This window comes from Polypterus senegalus, unplaced genomic scaffold (assembly GCF_016835505.1).
Source record: "Polypterus senegalus isolate Bchr_013 unplaced genomic scaffold, ASM1683550v1 scaffold_4483, whole genome shotgun sequence".
Taxonomy (NCBI): Eukaryota; Metazoa; Chordata; class Cladistia; order Polypteriformes; family Polypteridae; genus Polypterus; species Polypterus senegalus.
Window position 1 is genome coordinate 949 of NW_024378109.1, and position 21,370 is coordinate 22,318.

At 38.5% G+C, this 21,370-nt stretch overlaps 1 protein-coding gene across 1 annotated transcript; it reads right to left on the minus strand.

Moving 5' to 3' along the window:
- Positions 1-5,839: 5,839 nt before the first annotated feature.
- On the minus strand, positions 5,840-20,968 carry LOC120519550 (arpin-like; the record flags this gene model as incomplete). The annotated part of the gene is made up of 5 exons (XM_039742504.1): positions 5,840-6,080; positions 13,742-13,905; positions 15,459-15,665; positions 20,606-20,738; positions 20,882-20,968. Coding segments are annotated over 5 exons (774 nt in total), but the record flags the coding sequence as incomplete, so codon positions are not given.
- Between the last annotated feature and the right edge of the window lie 402 nt (positions 20,969-21,370).

Here is a 21,370-nt window from a genome sequence, read left to right on the forward strand (position 1 = left end):
GGACCTCGGTGTGGCGGAAGTGCTGGGGGGAAGAAGAGCAAGGAAACCCGGTGTGCTTCCAGGGATGCAGCTGGCACTTTCGTCACACTGAGGCATGTCGGTGGAAGATTGCCAGGAAACACTTGGAGCACATCTGGGTGATTATAAAAGGGGCCACCTCCCTTCATTCAAGGCTGGAGTCGGGTGAGGAGTGGACTAGAGCTGGAGAGAGAGAGGAGGCAGTCTGATGCCAGGCATTGGTGTTGCGCCAGGACTTTGGGGACTTGTGGGGTTTGTGTGGCACTTGGTAACTTTGTAAATAGTGTAAATAAACGTGAAATGAACGTGTCTGCCTGTCTGTGTCTGGGCCAGTCTCCACAATGGTTATTGTACAATAGTACTAGGGGGTTGTACCGTGTTAGCCATTATGGATGTAGTGAGAAGTCAAGCAAAGTGACACCTTTTATTGGCCAACTAAAAAGATTACAATATGCAAGCTTTCGAGGCAACTCAGGCCCTTCTTCAGGCAACAAGCGAGGCAACTCAGGCCCCTTCTTCACGAGATGTAATCAAAGCTTGCATATTGTAATCTTTTTAGTTGGCCAATAAAAGGTGTCATTTTGCTTGACTTCTGGTTATTGTACAATAAATTCAAACAATCTCTGAATTGTGCAGCTCCCTGTGGTGCATTTCCAAGTAAAGTCTCACCCAAATGAGCACTGGTTAAAGTTATTTATAAAACAAAACAAAAAAAAAGGGAGTATAAACAAATGGAAATATTATACAGTACATGTGGAACAGGGGTGAGCAGCGCTGGTCCTGAGGGGCCGCAGTGGCTGCAGGTTTTTGTTCAAGCCCAGTTGCATTTTTAGAAACCAGTCCCCCCAATAACTAACCTCACTTAATTCCATGGCTTGTTACTGTTTTCATTCTGTCAGGTCATTGTTATAGTGCATAATGTTTTTTACTCCAGAGATATCATCCAAATAATTTGTAGCTTGAAGCAGATTGGTAGTTTTCGGCCCTTCACATTTCTCTCTTCAATTTCCTTCTAAATAATTTAGAAGATAATAATCTATGCAGATAAGCAGAAACATAAAAATGAAATTAGCTCAACCAGGTAGTTCATGTTAAGGTTTGCACGTGGTGTTTATTGATTTGGAGAAGACTTACTGTATGATTGAGTTCCACGTCAAGAGGACTGGAGGTGCACGAGAGAGACAGGAGTACGGAGGACGTATGTGAGGATTGTCAGGGATATGCAAGAGGGAGTGAGGACTTGGATTAGAAGCAGTGTTGGGGTAACAGACAAGATCCCAGTTAGGGTAGATCTGCACCAGGGGTCTTCTGTTGGACTGGTTATGGATGTGTTGAGTTATGGGATTAAAGACCAATCTCCCTGGTGTAGCCTTTTTTTGCTGATGACATTGTGATGTGTAGCACCAGAAAAGAGGAAGTGGAGAGCAAGTTGGAAGAATGGAGAAGAACTTTGGAAGACAGAGGGTTGAAGATAAATAGGAATAATACAGTATGAGGTTTAATGATGACCAGGATTCAGAAGTTAACCTGCAGGGAGAGCTGTTGAGAGAAGTGGGTAAGTGTAAATATCTAAGATCAGGGGGCAACCTGAGATGGAAAACTAGATGCAGAAATAACTCATAGATTGCAGTGTGGGTGGAACAGTTGGGAGAAGGTATCAGGAGTATCGTGTGACTGAAGAATTAAGGCAAAGGTTAAAGGTAAAGCTTTTAAAACAGCTGTAAGACCAGAAAATGATGTATGGAGCTGAGACATGGGCAGTAAAGGGAACGCAGGAGAAGAAATTAGATGTGACAGAAATGTGAATGTTCAAATGTGTGGAGTTACAAAATACAAACATCAAAACAGGGAGAGATATCTAAGACAGTACAGCACAAGACAGCAGTTTGATGCAGTATGGACATGTGATGAGGAGAGACAACGAATATGTGGGCAAAAGATTTATGGGAATGGAAGCTCAGGGGAAGACAAGGCAAGGAAGGCCAAATCTGAGGTGGATAGATAAACTCCAAGAAGATCTGAGGGACAAGGGCTTGATTGGCAAGGAACTGAGCTGTACGGAGAAGGTTGATCAAAAAAGTGGGAAAAGATGAAGAGAAGGATGAAATACACACAGGTGTAAATGGAAACAAGTTTGATAGAGAACTGCTGCTTTCTATGTGATTTGAATCTGTTTGTGAATTAAGAGGCATTAAAAGTGGAGTCTGCAGCAATAAAGGGTGGGAATCTTAACAAACAAGACAACTAAAATGAAACATTTAACCAATAAGAGCTTCATCAGCAATAACTGACTTCTCATTAAGAAACTGGGCTTGGACAAAAACCCACAGCCACTGCGGCCCTCCAGGACCAACGTGTTCACCCCGATCTAAAATATGCTATGAAACGTCAGAGATGACAGCGGTCAACCCCACAGGGCAACACTTGCCTTTTCTGGAAATATCTGATCTGAATGTTTTCATCATTTGTAGGTTTTACTTTCCACTGTACCACTTAACTATTTTTTTTATTTATTTTTAACAGCTGGAAGAGTTCATACAGGACAATAAAGGCTCTTTAGAGTCGACACAAACACTGGAGCAGATAGTGCAGCGTACCAAGGAGAATATCAAATGGGTGAACAGCAACAGGGAGGCCGTGTCAAACTGGCTTCAGGCACAGACGCGACCCGACGCCGCTGAATTGTGAACAAAATAGAACTTGTGGACCCTCGGAAAAACAGCTGCTGGCAGACATTAGTTTTCCATCCAAACGTGAAACGTCTAAGCACTTTATATATTTTCTTATTTTTGTCAGTCATCAAATGCTCAATGATTGCTGTCCCTTTCTATTTATTTGAAGCATTACTGACTTTTATTTATTTGACATGATAGCGTTTATAAAGTTAGTTACTTGTAAACCTATTTTATTTGAAAAATAATTTAGTACCTTCTGATAAGAAATGCATTCAATGCAGAATGACATCTTTTAAGTGACCACAGGCCTAATCAAATCAAACACACTGCACACACCCTAAAATGACGTGCATTTGGCGGGCCTTTAAAGTGTCTCAATAAATGACTACCACCGAGTCACAACGAAAGATACTTGTTGTCATTCAACCTTTTTAAATTAAGAGCTTTGAACTGTCCTGTCTTCAAGTATTAGTTCTGTACTTAGTTATGAATTAGAGATTTAGCAGAAAGACTACCAATGTAAATGAATGAATATTTCTGTAGCTGCTCAGAGTCCTTTATAAAATGCTAACATGTGGTAGACACTTTTGGAAAAACTGACAGGTGAGCAAGCCACGGTACAACTGTGAGACGCCAGCACTTCGCCGCTACAACGTAACAATAATCATTTCGGACCGTGCCGTTACGTTGTCATTCATTTTACCCACTGTCCTTCTTTCATTCATATGTTACGTGAGGCGCGTACCTCTTATCTTCGCAATCTTATTCTCTAACCAGGCCTCAGGAGCTAACCAGCGTAACACTGTCCACCACCCCTTTCGTTATTCCGGCACATTGTTGACATCCGTGAGTAACAACGTACTAAACTAGAAGGTGGTCTACGCATGCGGGAATTCGGACAAACAAAGATCAAGATCTCAATGAAGATCTCTTTAGTCAATTTGAAGCACAACAATTTGTTTAGTTTGAATGCCTGTGTTTTGAGGTGTGACTGGCGTACTACAGTCTTCAGTAGTATAAGCCTGGAGGAGATTCTTAATGCAATGCCTATGTTTTAGCTGTCTCTACTGCCATCTAGTGCTGCTTCTTCTAATTCATTCGCGGACAAACAAAGATCAAGATCCAAATGAAGATTATATAGAGAGACTGCACTAATAAAAAATATTTTAGCACATTCATTTTTATGTTCTGTGCTTCACTACTGGGTCACAGAATGTTGCAAACAAGTTAAGGTATTACGTATTTCAATATTTTCTTGTTCCAAATACTGTATATTGATAAATAAAATATTGATGAAATATTAGTAAGATTTTTTTTCCTGTTGATGGACCAGGCCAGTCTCCTAGGACCACTCTGGCAGTCCCCATGTTATTGGTTATGAATGAAACAGCAATATCAGATATCTACCAGGGCTGAGTTTAATATTATTTCTTCAAGAATATTAGAAATGTTTAGATAAGAAGCTTGCCAATCCTATCTACCCAATTCCTCTAAAATAACATCATGTCAGATTTGGAAGGTCCCTAAAGTCCTGCTTCACTACTGAGTAACTCACCCCATGTGTGTTAGGTTATCTGGGTGAAAAAAAAAAAAATGTTTGTGTGAAATTTACACTTAACAAATGTCCACCTGTGTCCCGGTGTTCTTGATGAACTTTTTTTTAATATAACAGTCTCGATCCACTGCACTAATTCCTTTCATAATTTTAAACATTACAATCATGTCTCCTCCTAATCTCCTTTTGCTTGAACTGAAAAGGCTCAGCTCTTTTAATATTTCTTCATAATTCATGCCCTGTAGCCCTGGAATCAGCTTAGTTGCTCTTCTCTGGACTTGTTTCTAGTGCTGCTATGTCTTGCCTGGAGACCAAACTGTACACAGTACTCCAGGTGAGGCCTCACCAGTGCATTATAAAGCTTGAGAAGAACCTCCTGGGACTTGTACTCTGCACATCAGGGTGCTATACAACCTCTGTTCACCTTTATCATGGCTTCTGAACACTGTCTAAAAGCGGAGAGTGATATGTTTAAAACATACATAAAGTGGACTTTACCTCTTATTGGGTATTCAAATCTAACATTTCAACTTCCTAGGTGTAAAACATTCCATTTACATATGCGTATGCTGCCTATATCCACTTCTGCATTCTCTGGAATCATTTGGAAATGTCACCAGTTTAGTACTTCTGTTCCAACTGGCAGGGAAAACCAGGGTTGGTGGTAGGATCCGGACTCTAACCACCGTATAAAACCTCACACTCTTCCATTTTATTCAAATTGGTGTGGTGCTGAAGTGTCACCCATTGCACAGTTGCAATCGGGTCCTAATTTGGGATACTGAGATGGCTCATCATGTGGTGGGTGAAGCTCTCTCTCTCTGTTATATACATTAATAAGCAATGATCCCGAGAGACACCACTTTTAACAGTGTCTAATTCAGAGCAAGTTCCTTGTACCATAACCATTTGCTTGCTCTGTTTGAACCAATTTTGTACTGTCCTGCACACCGTGTCTTCTTTTAGTTTGATCACTAACCTCTCGTGTTGTACTTTATCAAAAGCTTCTCAAAAATCAAGATAAATAATATCATCTGTTTGATTTCAGCCTTTCTAATTCAAGAAGCACCTTTTTCTTTACAATTTCCAAATCACTAAATACCTCCTTCATGGTCCCTGTCACTTTTGGTTGGATTATCTGACTTCTTCACAAATAAAAACCTCAGAAAAATGCAAGTTTAGAGCATTTACCATTTCACTCGCCGTATATTTTAGCTTACCTTTACCATTACTAACACTCCTCACCTCCTCTTGGACTGTTCTTTTACTATTAAAATACAGAAAGAATTTCACTGGGTCATCTGTTATTTTCTTTCAGTATTTCACTGTACGTGCCTTTTAGCTTTCCCAATATCTTCTTTACCTTTTGCTCTCGTGTGCTCATTTCATTATTTTATGACCCTGGCTGTTAGTGCAGCACTTGGTAGTCTGGTCGCTGTCTTGTTTGAGGTTGCACATTGTCCCCATTGCCTGGAGTTTCTCTAGATATTTCAGCATTCCACGCAGTTCCTGCGAATGGCAAGTCTGAATTGGCCCAGTCTACACATGTTGGTGTGGGTGTGTGTGTGCGTGGTCACTTGGATATATACGATGTGCGATCCAAAAGTTCCCGGCGTGCATTTATTTAAAATCATACACACAAATAACAATTAATGGTGAACAGTTCCTTCAAAATAGTCACCCGCTGAGTTGATACCCCAATCCCAGCGAGATTTCAACCTTTCCAAGCACCTCTGGAAGTCATTTTTTGTCGGTGTGTTCAAGATGTCGGTTGTTACCGCTTGGATCTCCTCCACCGTCTCAAATCTGCGTCCCTTGAGCCTCATCTTCATCTTAGGAAATAAAAAAAATCAGACGGTGCTAAATCAGGGGAGTACGGAGGGTGGGGAATGGCAGTAAACTTTGTAGAAGCCAAACATTTACGCACAGAGATGTGTGAGCTGGTGCATTGTCGTGATGCAAAAGAAATGACTTATCAGCCCACATCTGAGGACGTGTTTGGCTTAATTTGATTTTGCAAACGCCTTAGAACATCCCTGTAGAATGATCCATTCACTGTCTGTCCTTGTGGATGACACCCTTCACATCAAAGAAGCAAATGAGCATTGACTTGGTGTTGCTGTGAACTTGTTGAGCTTTTTTGGGTCTTTCAAATAACTCTTTTTCACAAACAACCGAAGTTTAAACAAGAACTGCGACTTGAAAAACAACAGCGCTGACATTAAAATGCGTTATAACAGCTCTCAAGGACAACTTGAACCGCTATCTAGTGGCGATTGACATAACCAAACCCTTCTGGCTGCAGAATAAATGCATTCCGGGAACGTTTGGATCGCACTTCGAATGGTTCAGCAAATCAATGGATGATACTTTAATGCGTATGTAAATATTTCTGCACACATACCGTGTATTAAATTTCTGACTGCTAACAGAAATATTTTTTAAGAGTGTAGGTAAGTTTGGGGTTGTACTGTTCAAGGACAGTACAGGAAATTTTCATTTCAAAAACGGCTGGGAAACTAAGATTTGAAGTGGAGGACAAGAAAGATTAATAAAATCATTCCATCTATAACAAAAAAACAGTTTCCAAGGGCAAACATTTAATATTAATAATAATTACATTTGTTTATGCTTTTCTAGCTACTAAAAGTGCTTTATAAAGACAGTGGGGAACCACTTCAGCCACCACCAATGTGCAGTATCGACCTGGATGATGGGATGGCAGCCATTCTCGCAGCAGCGTACTCACCACAGATAAGCTATTTGATGGTGAAAGGGTGAGAAAGTTAGCCAATAAGGGGACAAGGGGGCAATTGTGGCAGGCAATTTAGTCAGGACACTGGGAAAAACTTTTGATTTCTAAGATCAAAATTCAGGTTATCCTCAAACATAAAATTAACTACTGATATCTGGTGCAAAACAAGCTAGAAAAATGCACTCATTAATAGTGATATTTTTAAATCAGTTAACTCCAGCATTGGTTACAGTGGCAACAACCTGAGCTGGGCACAGCAGACTTTTTTTTATTACCCATCAAGAGTCATCACCAATGCATTTATATCATTATAGACGGTGCCAATGTGATGCAACCGTGGTGTTTGTGTGTGTTCCCTACCAAAACTTCACCCTCACGAGCACCATGATGGAGACTGTCCTGTGGAAGTTCATTCCAGTCACAGAGATGCCTCACAACCACAACGAAGACAAAATAACCACAAAAACAAATCATCATTTTATACTTGGCTTATATTAAAGCATTTTTCAGCACACAGATCTACACTTGTAACAGCTGAAGACCTGCAATAAAAGTTGACAGAGATGAACGCAGCAGTTAGCTCAGTTTATCCAGCTGCTATTGCTGCCTGTAGATGTTTGGAGGTGTGTGGTTATGGAGTGCTGCAGCTCAAAAGTCACAGTGTTGAACACGTCAGCAGCTGTTGTGGGATTTCAAATGCCAGGGTATGGTTACAATTTTTCTTAAATTTTAAGATAACACAATAAACCAATCAGTTTTAAGTAACACTACCAACATGCTAGAAGATCTGTGGGAACAAAGCACCATATCAGCGTTTTTCCTGGCAGAACCCAAGAAATACTTTGCAACAGTGTAATTACTAACATAACAGATGGAATGTACAAAGAAAAGGTTAAGCAAACCATGTAACATAGGATTGATAGAAATGATATGTGGAAGCATTGTACTTCATGAGCAGGTTACAGGAGTAGTAAAGCTTATTGGAAACACAGACGACAGTCACATATTCAATATTAATTGAATATCTTGGCTGCCTACAAATGGCCATAGCATCCTAGAATGCATATGGTGTATACCACGCCACCTTTCATGGATCATCTACCATGCCCTTGGTAGTATCAAAACCTTCTGGGCACTGTGTCTCTTTTCTGGTGGAAAACTGTAATATGCCAGCTTGCTCATAAATTAAGGTAGGTTATGGTTAATTATTTGTGCTTACAGTTGCATAAGACCAGAGGGACATTTGTCTGCAAAGGTAAAGCATGTTGCTCCATGAACCTCTTAACCCTTCCAGAGTTTCAATCAGGTTTTTGCAATTCACAAACTGAAAAGCTATAATAGCACCCTCAGAATGCACACCACGAATGAAGTGGAATAAAGAATCATATGGTTTATTTAAAACAGGGCTATGCTCAGTCCTTTACACCACGATCTCAAGTTCGTGATTTCTCATTTTAAGGTATCAAACAACCTGTCAGGAAAATGCTGCGACATTCCAAGCGGTGTCTCCACACAGCATTTCACATATCCTCCACTTGCTGAACATTCACTTTGACATCATGTCACAGCAGAATGAGGGGACCACCTAGCAAGTACCGTCTACAAAGCTATTTTCTTTGATTTCCCAGCCTCCCCCTCACAGTGGAGCTCCATTTTCTCATCATCAGGTTACAAATTCCTAAAGCTGCTTCACTAACTGTAGCTTTGAACCTGATGATCTGTTTAGGCTCAGGGTCCACAGGCTCACCTAAAAGCAAGGGATGAGAACTGATCTCCTCAACTCCTGTAACTCAGAAGATGTTTTTGGACCTATAGCTTAAGGGCATTACAAAAGTTACAAATTTGTCATATTTTTCTTATTTATGCAAAACATACAAAAGTGCAAAAATATCAAAACTTTTGTTAAAAAAATTGTAACTGTAACATTAAAGATGAAAGATGAAAATGTATTTGTTTTATCCATAAAAAGTCAAATAAAAAACACCCTGCAGACCAGCCTTATTTTAATGCTAGATATTCTTTCTGGTCCTCCTAATTCATTAATTAGCAAAGTGCAAAATGACAACCCCAGCATGTATGGTCTCAGCCTGAGAGTATGGCTCTTCTTCACATGAATTATCAATACATGGCTTTTCTAAATAATTATAATGCAACACTATTGATCAAAATTCTGAAAAAGCAGGGAAAATACGAAGAAACTTAGTGAGTGGCCTTAAAGCAAAATCAGTCCACATTAAACAACGTCCCACCATTGGTATTCGCTTCTCATCCGACATTTTACACGTACAAATATTTAAAATGAAAACTGTTGGGAAACATGAAATGATTTGCTAAACAATACATCAAAAATATTAACATTTTCAAGGAATTCAATACAAAAGAAACAACATTTATATTAGTTACAATACTTTAACACTCAGAATCGTACATTTTTTTAACCCCATTTTGGACCAGACACCACCGCTGCCTTCACACTGCACTGTAACAGGATTTTTTTTTTTGTTCTGTTCAAAACAGAAGTCTGTGATGAATTACAGAGAGAAACAAAAGGAAACAAAATACATAATTTGGTTTATTTAGGATAAAAATAGATGAAGCTGCTTCCAGTAAGAAAATTAGGCATCAGTCCTCCTAAAAGATAAATAGAAATTAACAGAATTTAGTCAATCTACCAGAGTGAATGTATCAACATGATGACAGTTTATAGATCGAGATGCACAGTACATGCCTGAACGTTACAGTGTTACATTTACGACTGGGTAGACATGTCAGTCTTCGGTCCTATGGGTGACGTTTAATAGCACGGAAAGTCGTAGCCAAGCCTGTAAACGGCTATCTGCAGCCCTAAACTGTTCCTACGTCAAAGTCGCTTTAGTTTTGTCATTTCTAATTCTTTGGATTCAGTATTAACTTGGCCATAAATATTTAATCAATATGATGTAAAGTAGACAGACCGACATTTTCATTTGTGTTGCTTGTTTAATCAGACTCCAAAGGTTTTTGTTTATTTTATGACTTGCAAGAAGATGAGATCACATTTTAGTAACCATTCATACATGAAGCCTGAAAATTCCAAAAATGTTCATAAACTTTTCACAAATATGTTTTTAACTGAATTGGCCACACTCCTTTATGTTCTAAACTCTGCTGCTCATCTCACAAAGCAGTTCAAGGTTGAGTTAAGGATTTTTCAAGCTAGAGCGATTTGTTCACAGTAACTGTATATATTCATTTGCCACATGAAATTGTGTTCTAAAGTAAAAGGTTTTTCATAAATTTTGAAAACTACATAGCATTTTAAAATGCAAGTCATGGGGCTTGGGTTGAAATGTGAAAACAAAAGCCACAGAACTTACTAATTATATCCAATTGTTCAAACCAAGAGTGTCACCAAGCACTGATCTCTGACTTAGGATTGCACATATAAAAAAGAGCATATCCATGTTGTTTAACAAATGAAAAAAGCAAAAATCTAAATATTTTTTGTGAGATTCAGCCATTTTAAAAGGCTTTGCACTTCAGCCCCAGAAGCATGGTTTCACTTAAAGTCATTTCCAACTGATGTTCTTGACATCTTTGACTGCGGATGGCCAGATGTGAAATTCTATCCCTATTTTGTAGACACTATGTGTGATAAGAACAACAAAAAGCAGATTTAAAATTTCTATGAATCACAACTTAGAACTATTTATACCTATCATATTATGGGCCTGAGTAAGGCTACCATGAGGAAGAAGTGAAACGCATTACTAATTACATTTATTTACTCAAACATGACTAAAAATGTCTGTGTTTTATTACCACATCCTTAACGTGACTATAAACTTCTATAATTGGCTTGTGGAACTTCAGTCTGTTTCATCATAGCTTACTCTATCACATAACCTACCTTTTTATCATGAATGCCCACAAAAAGTCACAGAAAGTGCATAATGCAGAGTGTGGATTGGCACTGTGAACAGGTATCAGCATTTATGTAGCCTTGGCTCTTTTTTAAAAAATGTAAGGTTTTTATAAATAAAAAAAAGCAATGCAACGTCATCAGCTCAGTTCAGATGTACTGTTATTTGTACAAAGAAGCTCTTACGAGTACTCTCCAACACGCTGCCAGTCTCGCTCCAGAGGGTACAGAAAATAACAACACAAAATGAAATGGGTGAAACGAGGCACCAATTACAAAAAAAGAATTACATGATTTGAGTGTGCATCCAAGGTTAAACCACTGTATATGTCGAAGATTCAGAACGTGTGCCAGCATTGCCAATACAAGATAGGATTCTACTAAGCATGGCATAAGAAATTAATGTGACTGGTGTACGCCTGTGCTGTTGGTACTGACTCACATTTTGAATCACAGTAGATTTTAGGGCATTACTGACAGATCTGCCACCATATTAGACACTCGGCATGCTTTTGTGCAGAGCACTATTCGTTACTATTAGAGAAACAGGATTAATGAGACAAAAGTAGGATATTATGCAGCCTTTAGCTACAGGCATTTGGCAAACTGGGAGTGCACGTGGAAAGTGTTAAACGTCATCCACAACAGGCAAGCAGACAGATCAACAGGGAACACATCCTTACCTTACGAAAAAATAATCTGTAATAAAATGTATTACTTCCAGTTTACTTCTGGTGTCACAAGCATGTTTTTTGTTTATATTGAAATGTATGCTGATTTAAAGTGGACACATTTGGTAAGTTTTAAGGCCTTTGTTTTCACATTTGGACCCCTGCTCCATGGTTTCCATTTAAAAATGCAGTAACAGGCTAGGTATTTTAAAATGTATAAAATGTTTTCACATTAGAATAGAATTTCATGTGTTAAATTAATTAATTCTATGATTCTGAGGAAATAACAATGCCTTAAAAAAATACCAAACTTATCCTTTAATTCCAGTATCCTAGATTACCCATTATTACATGCTTCATACGACGCTTCTTCAGCCAAAAGCTGAACTTTTCACTGAATGAAGGACTAGCTAAGTAGCTTTTGGTAAATCCCCAACTATCTTCTTTACTTTGACACTCTATGACTTTCTGAAGTTCCATTATGCTCTCTTCCAAATCATACTGAAATTCCTGGTTATTCTCACTTGCATTCTTAAGTATCATAACATGATGTTCTCAAATATTCTCATTTCAGTGTGGTAGTGGGATGAGGTCTATCTAAATAGAACTGGATAAAGGGTAGGAATGACGGGTGTGTCAGCATGTCCACTCTCACACTGGGCCAGTTTACACTGACAATTAACTTGGCACACACATCTCTAGAGATGCGACAGGAAAGCTTCATCACCCATAGACAGCAGAAACTTGCCCACAATGATAGATGCATTAAATGGATATGCTAAATTTACTAGTGTAGTGTTTTTAATGTCACTACACTGGTTACCTGTGTCATTCAGGATTGACTTTAAAATTCTGCTTATGGTTTATAAAGCCTTAAATAATCTCGCCCCATCTTATATATCGGAATGTCTGACACCTTATATTCCAAATCGTAACCTCAGATCCTCAAATGAGTGTCTCCTTAGAATTCCAAGAACAAAACTTAAAAGAAGTGGTGAGGTGGGCGGCCTTCTGCTGCTATGCACCTAAAATCTGGAATAGCCTGCCAATAGGAATTCAATAGGCTGATACAGTAGAGCACTTTAAAACACTGCTGAAAACACATTACTTTAACATGGCCTTTTTATAACTTCATTTTAATCGTAATTTAACTTAATCCTGATACTCTGTATGTTCAATCTCCTCAAAATAACTATTCATGGTGGCTCTAAAATCGCTACTGACCCCTACTCTCTTTTCTGTTTCTTTTTCCGGTTTCTTTGTGGTGGTGGCCTGCGCCACCTCCACCTACTCAAAGCTTCATGATGCTCCAACAATGATGGACGGATTAAAAGGCAGAACTCTACGTGACCATCATCATCATCAAGCCCTTCCGTGAGAATCTTAAATCCAAAGAGGACTGTTTCATTTATGTTAGGTAGAATGCCCAGAGGGGACTGGGCGGTCTCATGGTCTGGAATCCCTACAGAATTTATTTTTTCTCCAGCCGTCTGGAGTTTTTTTGTTTTTTCTGTCCCCCCTGGCCATTGAACCTTACTCTTATTCGATGTTAATGTTGATTTGTTTTATAATTGTGTCTTTCATTTTTCTATTCTTTAATATGTAAAGCACTTTGAGCTACTGTTTGTATGAAAATGTGCTATATAAATAAATGTTGTTGTAGTGTGCCACCATGCTGCTGCATTCTAAACCTTAATCTCTAATTGATTCTTAACTAGATCTCACTCGCATGAGTGCATTTTAACTTTTCCATTTGTGAATTCGATAAAAAAAACACATATAGCATTTATTTTATGTGTTATCAAAACCTAAATATACGATGTAAGTGTAGTCCTTTAAGTAAAAGTGCTTAAAGTATAAAGGAGTCACTATTTGAGAAGTGGAACAGTAATGGTTATACTAGCATTCACTGATGCAAGAAAATCTACAGAAGATGGCTTTGTGTCTACACCACTGATAACAGAGCACCAAATATTAGTGAGCTAAAAGCAGAACGAAAAGAAAAATCAAGAATAAAAACAAATAAAAGACACATTGTGGGAGGTGGACAATACTTATGACAGACCTAGAACTTCTTTCATTCAACCGATGAGCTGGACACAATAAGCAGCATTCCGCTTTCACTGACCACTTCTCTTAGCTCACTCACTACCTCGAGTTTCTTACCCATTCATCTTCATCTGCACCATCCCCATGTCGTAAAGGTTCGCTTCCACCTGCACTACTGGACTTGTTGGCCATTATCTTGTCAGTCCACGAAGCTCCAGCTTTTTCATCTCCAGCAAAGTTACATTTAGTGACTGCGCCAGAGTCCAGCTTGACAAAAGAAACTGAAACATTAATATGGATCGTTTGTTAGTTTTGTTCCAACAAATCAGAAAAAAAGCAAAAAGTAGTAACAACTAAAGACTGAAAACCAGATGCTTCAGGAAACTCCGAACACCTCATTCTTCCATCTCTAGATACAGCAATGTTTCTAAGACCATGAAGTAAGAATTATACACTTAGGATAGATCCTAATACGGTCTCTTGTCCTGATCATTCGTAGATCTAATATATATCACACTTACACAAAAGATATTCCAAACACTAATAAATTTTAAAAAACAAAATAGAAAAAAATGATGAAACATCCTTGGTATCAAAATACCAAATCTTGAAAATCAACTAATGAAGACACTGCTCAGTACTTTTATCCAGGTACAAACTGGTCCTCCCCAGGTTCTGTGTTCAAATTCCAGTCAATCATCTCACAATAATCAGTTAATTTAAGCAGATGTTTGCTTTCTGTTCTCACCTCAGAGAAGACTATGGCACGGCATGGTATGGTACGTTACACTTAATTGGTCTCTAAGGGGAAATTTAGGTATTAATGAAGCTCAAAGACATTACAAAAAAAAACTCCCTTGCAGAAACACAATATACTGTACAAAATTCTTCACATTGAAGAAATATACTTCTGGTTTGCACCAAGAAATAAAAACAACAAAAGTCACAGTGAGGCATTATGTGTAGTGTGCAGCATTGAGGATAGGAAGCATTATTTATAATGGCTGTTAAATTTTTCTTGGGGTGTGGTGCCATAGATACAGTCATGAGACGTAAGCAAAATTAGCAAACATCACTCAAGGAAATGATGTGGTGTGCCTAATAAAATAGGCAGGCTAAGTTTACAGGACACTATATGGGGAGCAAATGATGACTTCCTCCCTAAAAAGACCTTGATGAGCCAGTTGACGCAGACAAGAAGAAGAGCAAGACCAAAGTAATGACAGACGAATGGAGTGAGCAAAGACACTAGACAAGTGGGTTTGAAACACTAGCAAAGGGAATCTACAAATAGGAAGGCATGCAAAAAATAGTCTGGAGAAGGTTGGGACCCAAACGGGGCTGTAGCACCAATGATGATGATGAATATTCAAATAAAACAGGTCTAGCTCATTCTGCCCAAGACTAGGACATAACACATAAGGATGGATTCAGTGAAGAATGTATTCTATTTTAACAAATCAGATGTAACATATGAAATCTACAAAAAAAAAAATGTCTCAATCAATGGCAGGGAGAAAGCAGAGAAACATGAGTTACAATATATGTACAAATATTATACATTTGTAATTATAAAATAAAAAAATTACGCTTGCAAACAATAAAATGATACCAAGCTCATTATCAGTAATAAAATGTCTCATTGTAATGTTGCCACTAGAAAAGGATCCAGAAATAGCTATCGTATTTAACTAATAATTTAAATAAAATTATTACTAAAATAAGAGATCAAAACACAACCTGAGTTTATGTAGCATGACTTAGATATTGTATCTATTTGACTAATTATTTGTCAAGTTAATAATAGCCCATGAGAAATAAGCCAGAAACTTACATATGAAAGGGCCATCTCCTTTTGTTTTTAAACGGACATGTTGCCCTTCATCAAGCTCTGTCTTCAACATTTCTTCCTCTGAAATCCAGAATGCTATTGTCTGGGTAGGTGTGTGTTTCCCAGTAATTTTCACCAGATCACCCTTTTCAACTGATGCTTTTAGTTCTTCAACAGAGAGTTTGTCAGTCTCACCTTTAGCCTCAACCTCTGATAAAGACAAATAGCACAAATTCAAATACAAGGCTAATAAAAAAATATATTCCTACCTTATTTTGGTCAGGGGAACTACATAACAGTTAAAATTCTGCCCTGTTCACAATGTCATGTTCATTTCCAGTTATACTGGCTATCTATAATTGTTTGTATTCAATATAAGCTCCTCATACTTGCATTCAAAGCACTTACAGGCCTTGTCCCTTCCTATCTTTCTGCCCTTCCTCAATCTTATATACCAGCTCATTTTTCCAGGCCTGGGGCCTCATGTATAACGCCATGCGTAGAACTCGCACTATAACATGGCGTAAGCACAAAAGCCGAAATGTGCTTACACACAGAAAAATCCACATGAAGGAATCTGTGTGTACTCCAACTTCCACGTTCTTCCACTCCATAAATCCCGGTCAGTGTGAAAACTAACGCTCGTGCACGCCTTCTGTCCCACCCCCAACTCCTCCCAGAATTATGCCTCTTTGAATATGCAAATCAATATAAATCGCCCAGCCTTCTGTGAAAAGACAATGGGAAAAGCACGGGGGAAAATATAAGAATTTCAGCGAATACCAAGTGGAGGCAAAGGAAAAACATACTATTTGTTTATTTAAACCGTGGTATAATCAACAAAAGGAAGTTGATCGAGTGACATAGCGTGCTGGAGAAACTTGAAAGCTCACGTTCACAAAGTCGCACAGTGCCGGAAATAAAAAAACTTGTCACATATCAAAGTCACCGTGAAAAGGCGAGTCGTAGCTCACTGTCTCAGTGTCATATGAAAGCTTATTAGGGTACAGAGGAAAAAAAAGGCACACAGTGGGGAAAAGCACGAAATGTCAACTTCAATCTCGACATTTCCACTTTAATCACGTAGTTTATTTTGTCATTAAAGTAGAACATCAAAAACTTCATCTTAAAATCGTTTACTTAACCAGTATCTCAAATCACATCGTAATTAAAGTAGCACATTAAATGCTTTGTTTTGTATTTGATCTTCTATGTGCTCTGTGCGTGTGAATCACTACTTGCTTGTTAAACCGGCTCTCTTCCTCCAACTGGACACACAGAGTCCATTACATTTGTGATATTACAGCTCTCTGAAGAACTAAAATACTGAGATGTATACGTGATATCATTTTCATGATGATAGGAGTTAAAGCATGTTATTAAACATGGGTTTCACGGCACAGTGATTGTGCGCGACCTTTGATTAAATAATTTATTGCAGCAGTACTCAGGGGTGGCTCTAGGCTTGTGGCGGCCCCGGGCAGAGAAAGAATCGGTGGCCCCTTCGCCCGCCAATGTCAATATGGTATCTTATGCACAGTGGATGGCCATGTCCATTGCGGACACTGCATAGCCGCCTCGTGCTCACAACACAATCATTTTAACTTTTTTCGAAATTTGCCGCTGCATTTTTAGCTGTGTCGTTATTTTCTCTTTCTGTTTATTTAATATATATTGCCGTGGCCGACACTGCAGTCCTTGCTTTTCTTTCTCCAAGTAACCAATCGGCACACAATCAGCTCTGTAATAGACGTTAAGCCATCTGTAAGCTTAGAGCGCCGATTCTTCAAAACGTTTAAGGAACATTGAAATATCTTCGTAGTACATGTTTAATTATTCTGTCCTTCACGCCAGTCCCAGTGAAGAATATAGATAATTTAAATGAAGTTAAAGTTTTATCTGTATAATATAATAAACATATTTTTCTGCATTTCATCTTAAAATGATATTGTCATCATATGTAAATACACGCTTTATAAAGTGACTCAGGTTGTGTAATATTATAACTGTAGTGCAAGTTTACAGTGAGGTAATTGCACATATAAGTACAAACAGTTCTACAAGGTGCAATTGATTAAGTGCGTTTAAAGTTCTTGGAATGAAACTGTTTCTGAACCGCGAGGTCCGTACAGGAAAGGCTTTGAAACGTTTTGCCGTGGCTGAGGTAGCGTGTCCTTAAAGCTGTATACCGATAATTCTCTTTCCAATCAGCTGCTGCTGTGATTTACACTCAGATACAGTGATATAAATACTCGTCGTGCAGTGAGAGTAATATGGAAAAAGATGATCCGCTGTGGCAACACCTAACGGGAGCAGCTGAAAGAAGAAGAAGAAGAAGAAGAAGAAGAAGGTGCAGTGAGAGTAACAACGCTAAAGCAGTTATGGTATTTGGATTACTATGGCTATTCCCTGGACCATTACATTGTTACAAGTTAATTATAATCAGATGCATTACACCAATAAACAATATGCGGTTAGTTTCTGTGTATTTATAAAGCCACGTCAGGAAAATAAAAGAGTAACCACACAGGAACAGTAGCACTGCTTTGACGCTGGGTGCCGCCAGTCTGCAAAACCGAGCGGAGAACTTGTGTACGACAAGGCATGAGGTACCGTGGAAAAGTGCGTGGCTTTATGCCAAGTGTAGGTTTTATACATTGCGATTTGAACATGGAAAAGTTCTTATGCAACATTTCTGTGCGCATACACCATTTATACATGAGGCCCCTGGTCTATTCTATGTTCTCCACATAAATGTGTCTACTGTTGGAGCCCAGTTACTTAGTGTAGATGTGCCCAAACTGTGGAACTCTCTAACTCTCTGCAATTGCACCAGTCTTTTGTCTTTTAAATCCAATCTTAAAACATATGTACTCTCCTAGTATTAACACACCTTTATTAAGCCCTAGCAGCGAGCCTTTACATAGTTATATTGCTGTTTGATATCCCACTGCTTCACGTTTTACTTGTAAATTTCTAATGTTTGACAAATGTCCTTTTTGCCAAGATTATACAAAATGAAGGCCACCACTGAAAATTTCACAGGAAAAGTCATGTGACATGGCCACATATTTGATGACCGGCTGTCCTTCAGGGTCCATGATGCTATGGTTTCTTGGTCCCACACATCTCCTAACCCAGGCTTTGGTATTATCATGTCTGGACTACTGCAACTCTCTGCTGGCAGGAGCACCATCATGGGTCACTAAAACGGTGCTGATTATTCAAAATGTAACAGCACGTCTGGTGTTCAACCAGCTGAGACAGGCACACGTCACTCCTCTCTTTAGATTACTACACTGGTATCCTGTAATGTTACATATTAAATTCAAACCCTTGATGCTTGCCTGCACAGTAGCCAACAGGAGACTCCTTCTTGACCACTCAGGTCTGCTGTTGAACGGTGTCTGGTGATGCCACCTCTGCATAGTATCAAATCTCAGTCCAGAATCTTTGTATGTGCAGCTCCTGGCTAGTGGAATGAGTTGCCCAAGTCCATCTGAACAGCTGACACCTTAACTGTGTTTAAGAAGACTCTTTTATTTAGTGAATTTCTGTCCATCTGGTAGCTGGTAGCTTTTGCAATCTAGGAATTGTAACTAGCATGTATTTTGTTTCTAAGCTCTTCACTTGAGATGCTACAATGTGTACCCTTGTCCTGTAACACTTGTTTCCCAAACAGTCCCCAGAATGATGTTTACTGGATTATGCAGTCCTTCTTTGTAGGTCGCTTTGGATACAGGCAAACAGATGTAAATGACCTTTAGGAATAATATAGGCAGTCAGGGAGCTTCTACATGATATTGAACTTGCACTAAGGTGAAATTTCAGTAACATTTTAGGATAAGACAGAAAATGCAGAAACAATCAGGGGAGGAATAGGACAAACTTTGGATAAATGATGACATGTAGTTTTGCAACATTTGTCTTTATGAAGATTATTGATTAACTGATTGGTTGATTGACTGAATACCATGGGATAAACTGCTTTTCATCCCAACACCACTCAGGTCAATCCAAAAAAAAAAAAAACACTGTAATTGAATTTAATGTATATCTCTATTCAGAACAGTGTTCAGGAAATGCATCATTCTTAATAAATCTTTAATAAGAAGGATAACATGCCATTGACCTCATATAGAAGTGAGAAAAGATTAAGAAAAAGATAAACTCATGATGAATTCACAACTTAACACTTAAACTAGAGGTAATAAATAGCATATCTTGATAGAGTTGACCTTTAAACTAATTGATTAATTCAAATGAAAGACCAAGAATCAATAATTGACCAAGAAAAAGCATGTGGGAGATGTTGACCTTCAGAGATACGGTACCAAGGGGACCCAAAAAAAAAAAAGAATTCTCTTCTGGAGGGTGGGCCCCTTTCAGTACATGCTTTCCCTGCTAGGTGAATATTCTAGAAACCCTTGTGCCATCAGTGTGCCAGCTGGTGTTGTGGTGAGGTGCTGTGTTTAGGTTCAGTGATTTTTTTTCGAAGACTCCTTAATAATAATTCATTACATTTATATAGCGCTTTTCTCAGTACTCAAAGCGCTACCCACACAGGAGGAACTGGGAAGCGAACCCACAATCTTCCACTGTTTCCTTACTGCACCACAGTGCCACCTGTGAGGATCAACATGTTTGCTTATTTTGTGAGGGCTGATTTACACGAATAAAAGTGAAATTCTGTTTCCTGTTAGGGAAAAATGCAGCGGAAACCGTTGTTATGCTACAGACAGTCAAACAGTCAACCAAAAGCTTTATCTGGAAATTACCGGACTGAGTGCACAGCAGTTTATGACCAAAAACAGCATGACCCCAGTTCGACACCTTCTCTAATCACCTGTTCTCGCCCCGCGTGACTTCTTTTTGTTTCCCTGGATGAAAGAAGACCTCAAAGGGAAACGTTTTGCTGATGTGGAAGAGGTGAAACAAGAAGTGGCAGAAGCCCTAAAAGGAATCTAAATCGAGGAGTTCCAAAACCGTTTTGAGCCGTGGAAAAAATGTATCGATAAATGTATTGCATTAAATGGAGAGTACTTTGAAGGTGATTGAAGTTTGAAAATTTAAACAGAAATATACAATTTTTAGAAACAGATTCCATTTTTGCCCACCCCCATAAACAAAAAGACAGTTAAACTGCTTACTGTAGGATGACATAAGAAAGCCAGTGTTGACTTTTTTGGTGTCACTGAAGTTGGGCTCAATTTCATTTCCCTTTGCATCAAACTTTCTCCGATGAACTCGGCTGGGTTTAATGTAGAGGACATAATAGCGAGTCTTACACAGCAAAAGACAAGAACAAAAAAAGCAATCGAAATTAGAACGAGCTTTTGTTATTTCATTTAAATGCATTAGCAAAGTCTTTTTTTATTCTAATAATCATACCTTTTCAGTAAGTCTAGTTAACAGGATTCTCTTACCTTCTGATTGCTGATATCTGTGATTGAATGACGAGACAAATCAATTAGCTCTCCTTCCAAGATGACCCCAGGACCGCTGTGAAAGCAGAGCAGAATTTACAAGCAGCAGAGATATGAATGGTCCACAATATTAAAAAAAAATAAAAAAACATAAAAACAGCAGAATTGAGGGGAAAATATATGTGAAGGTGAATTCTATTCACTGTTTTCACTATAATAAAAAAGTCACTTTTAAATACAAATAAGAACAATTAAAGTACTTACTGCGGGATGACACAACATCACTTGTGTTCCCAACAAAAAGGTAATCAATGCACTAAATGCATTTTTTAAATGTCATAACTTTTTATTTCCAATTGCATGGAAAATGACTAAGTTATATATAAATGCAACGATATGTCATTTGAAGCTTGAGCATTACTTATCACCGATTGAATATTATAATAATTATTAACAACAGCAGTATTATTATTTACTAGACATTACGCC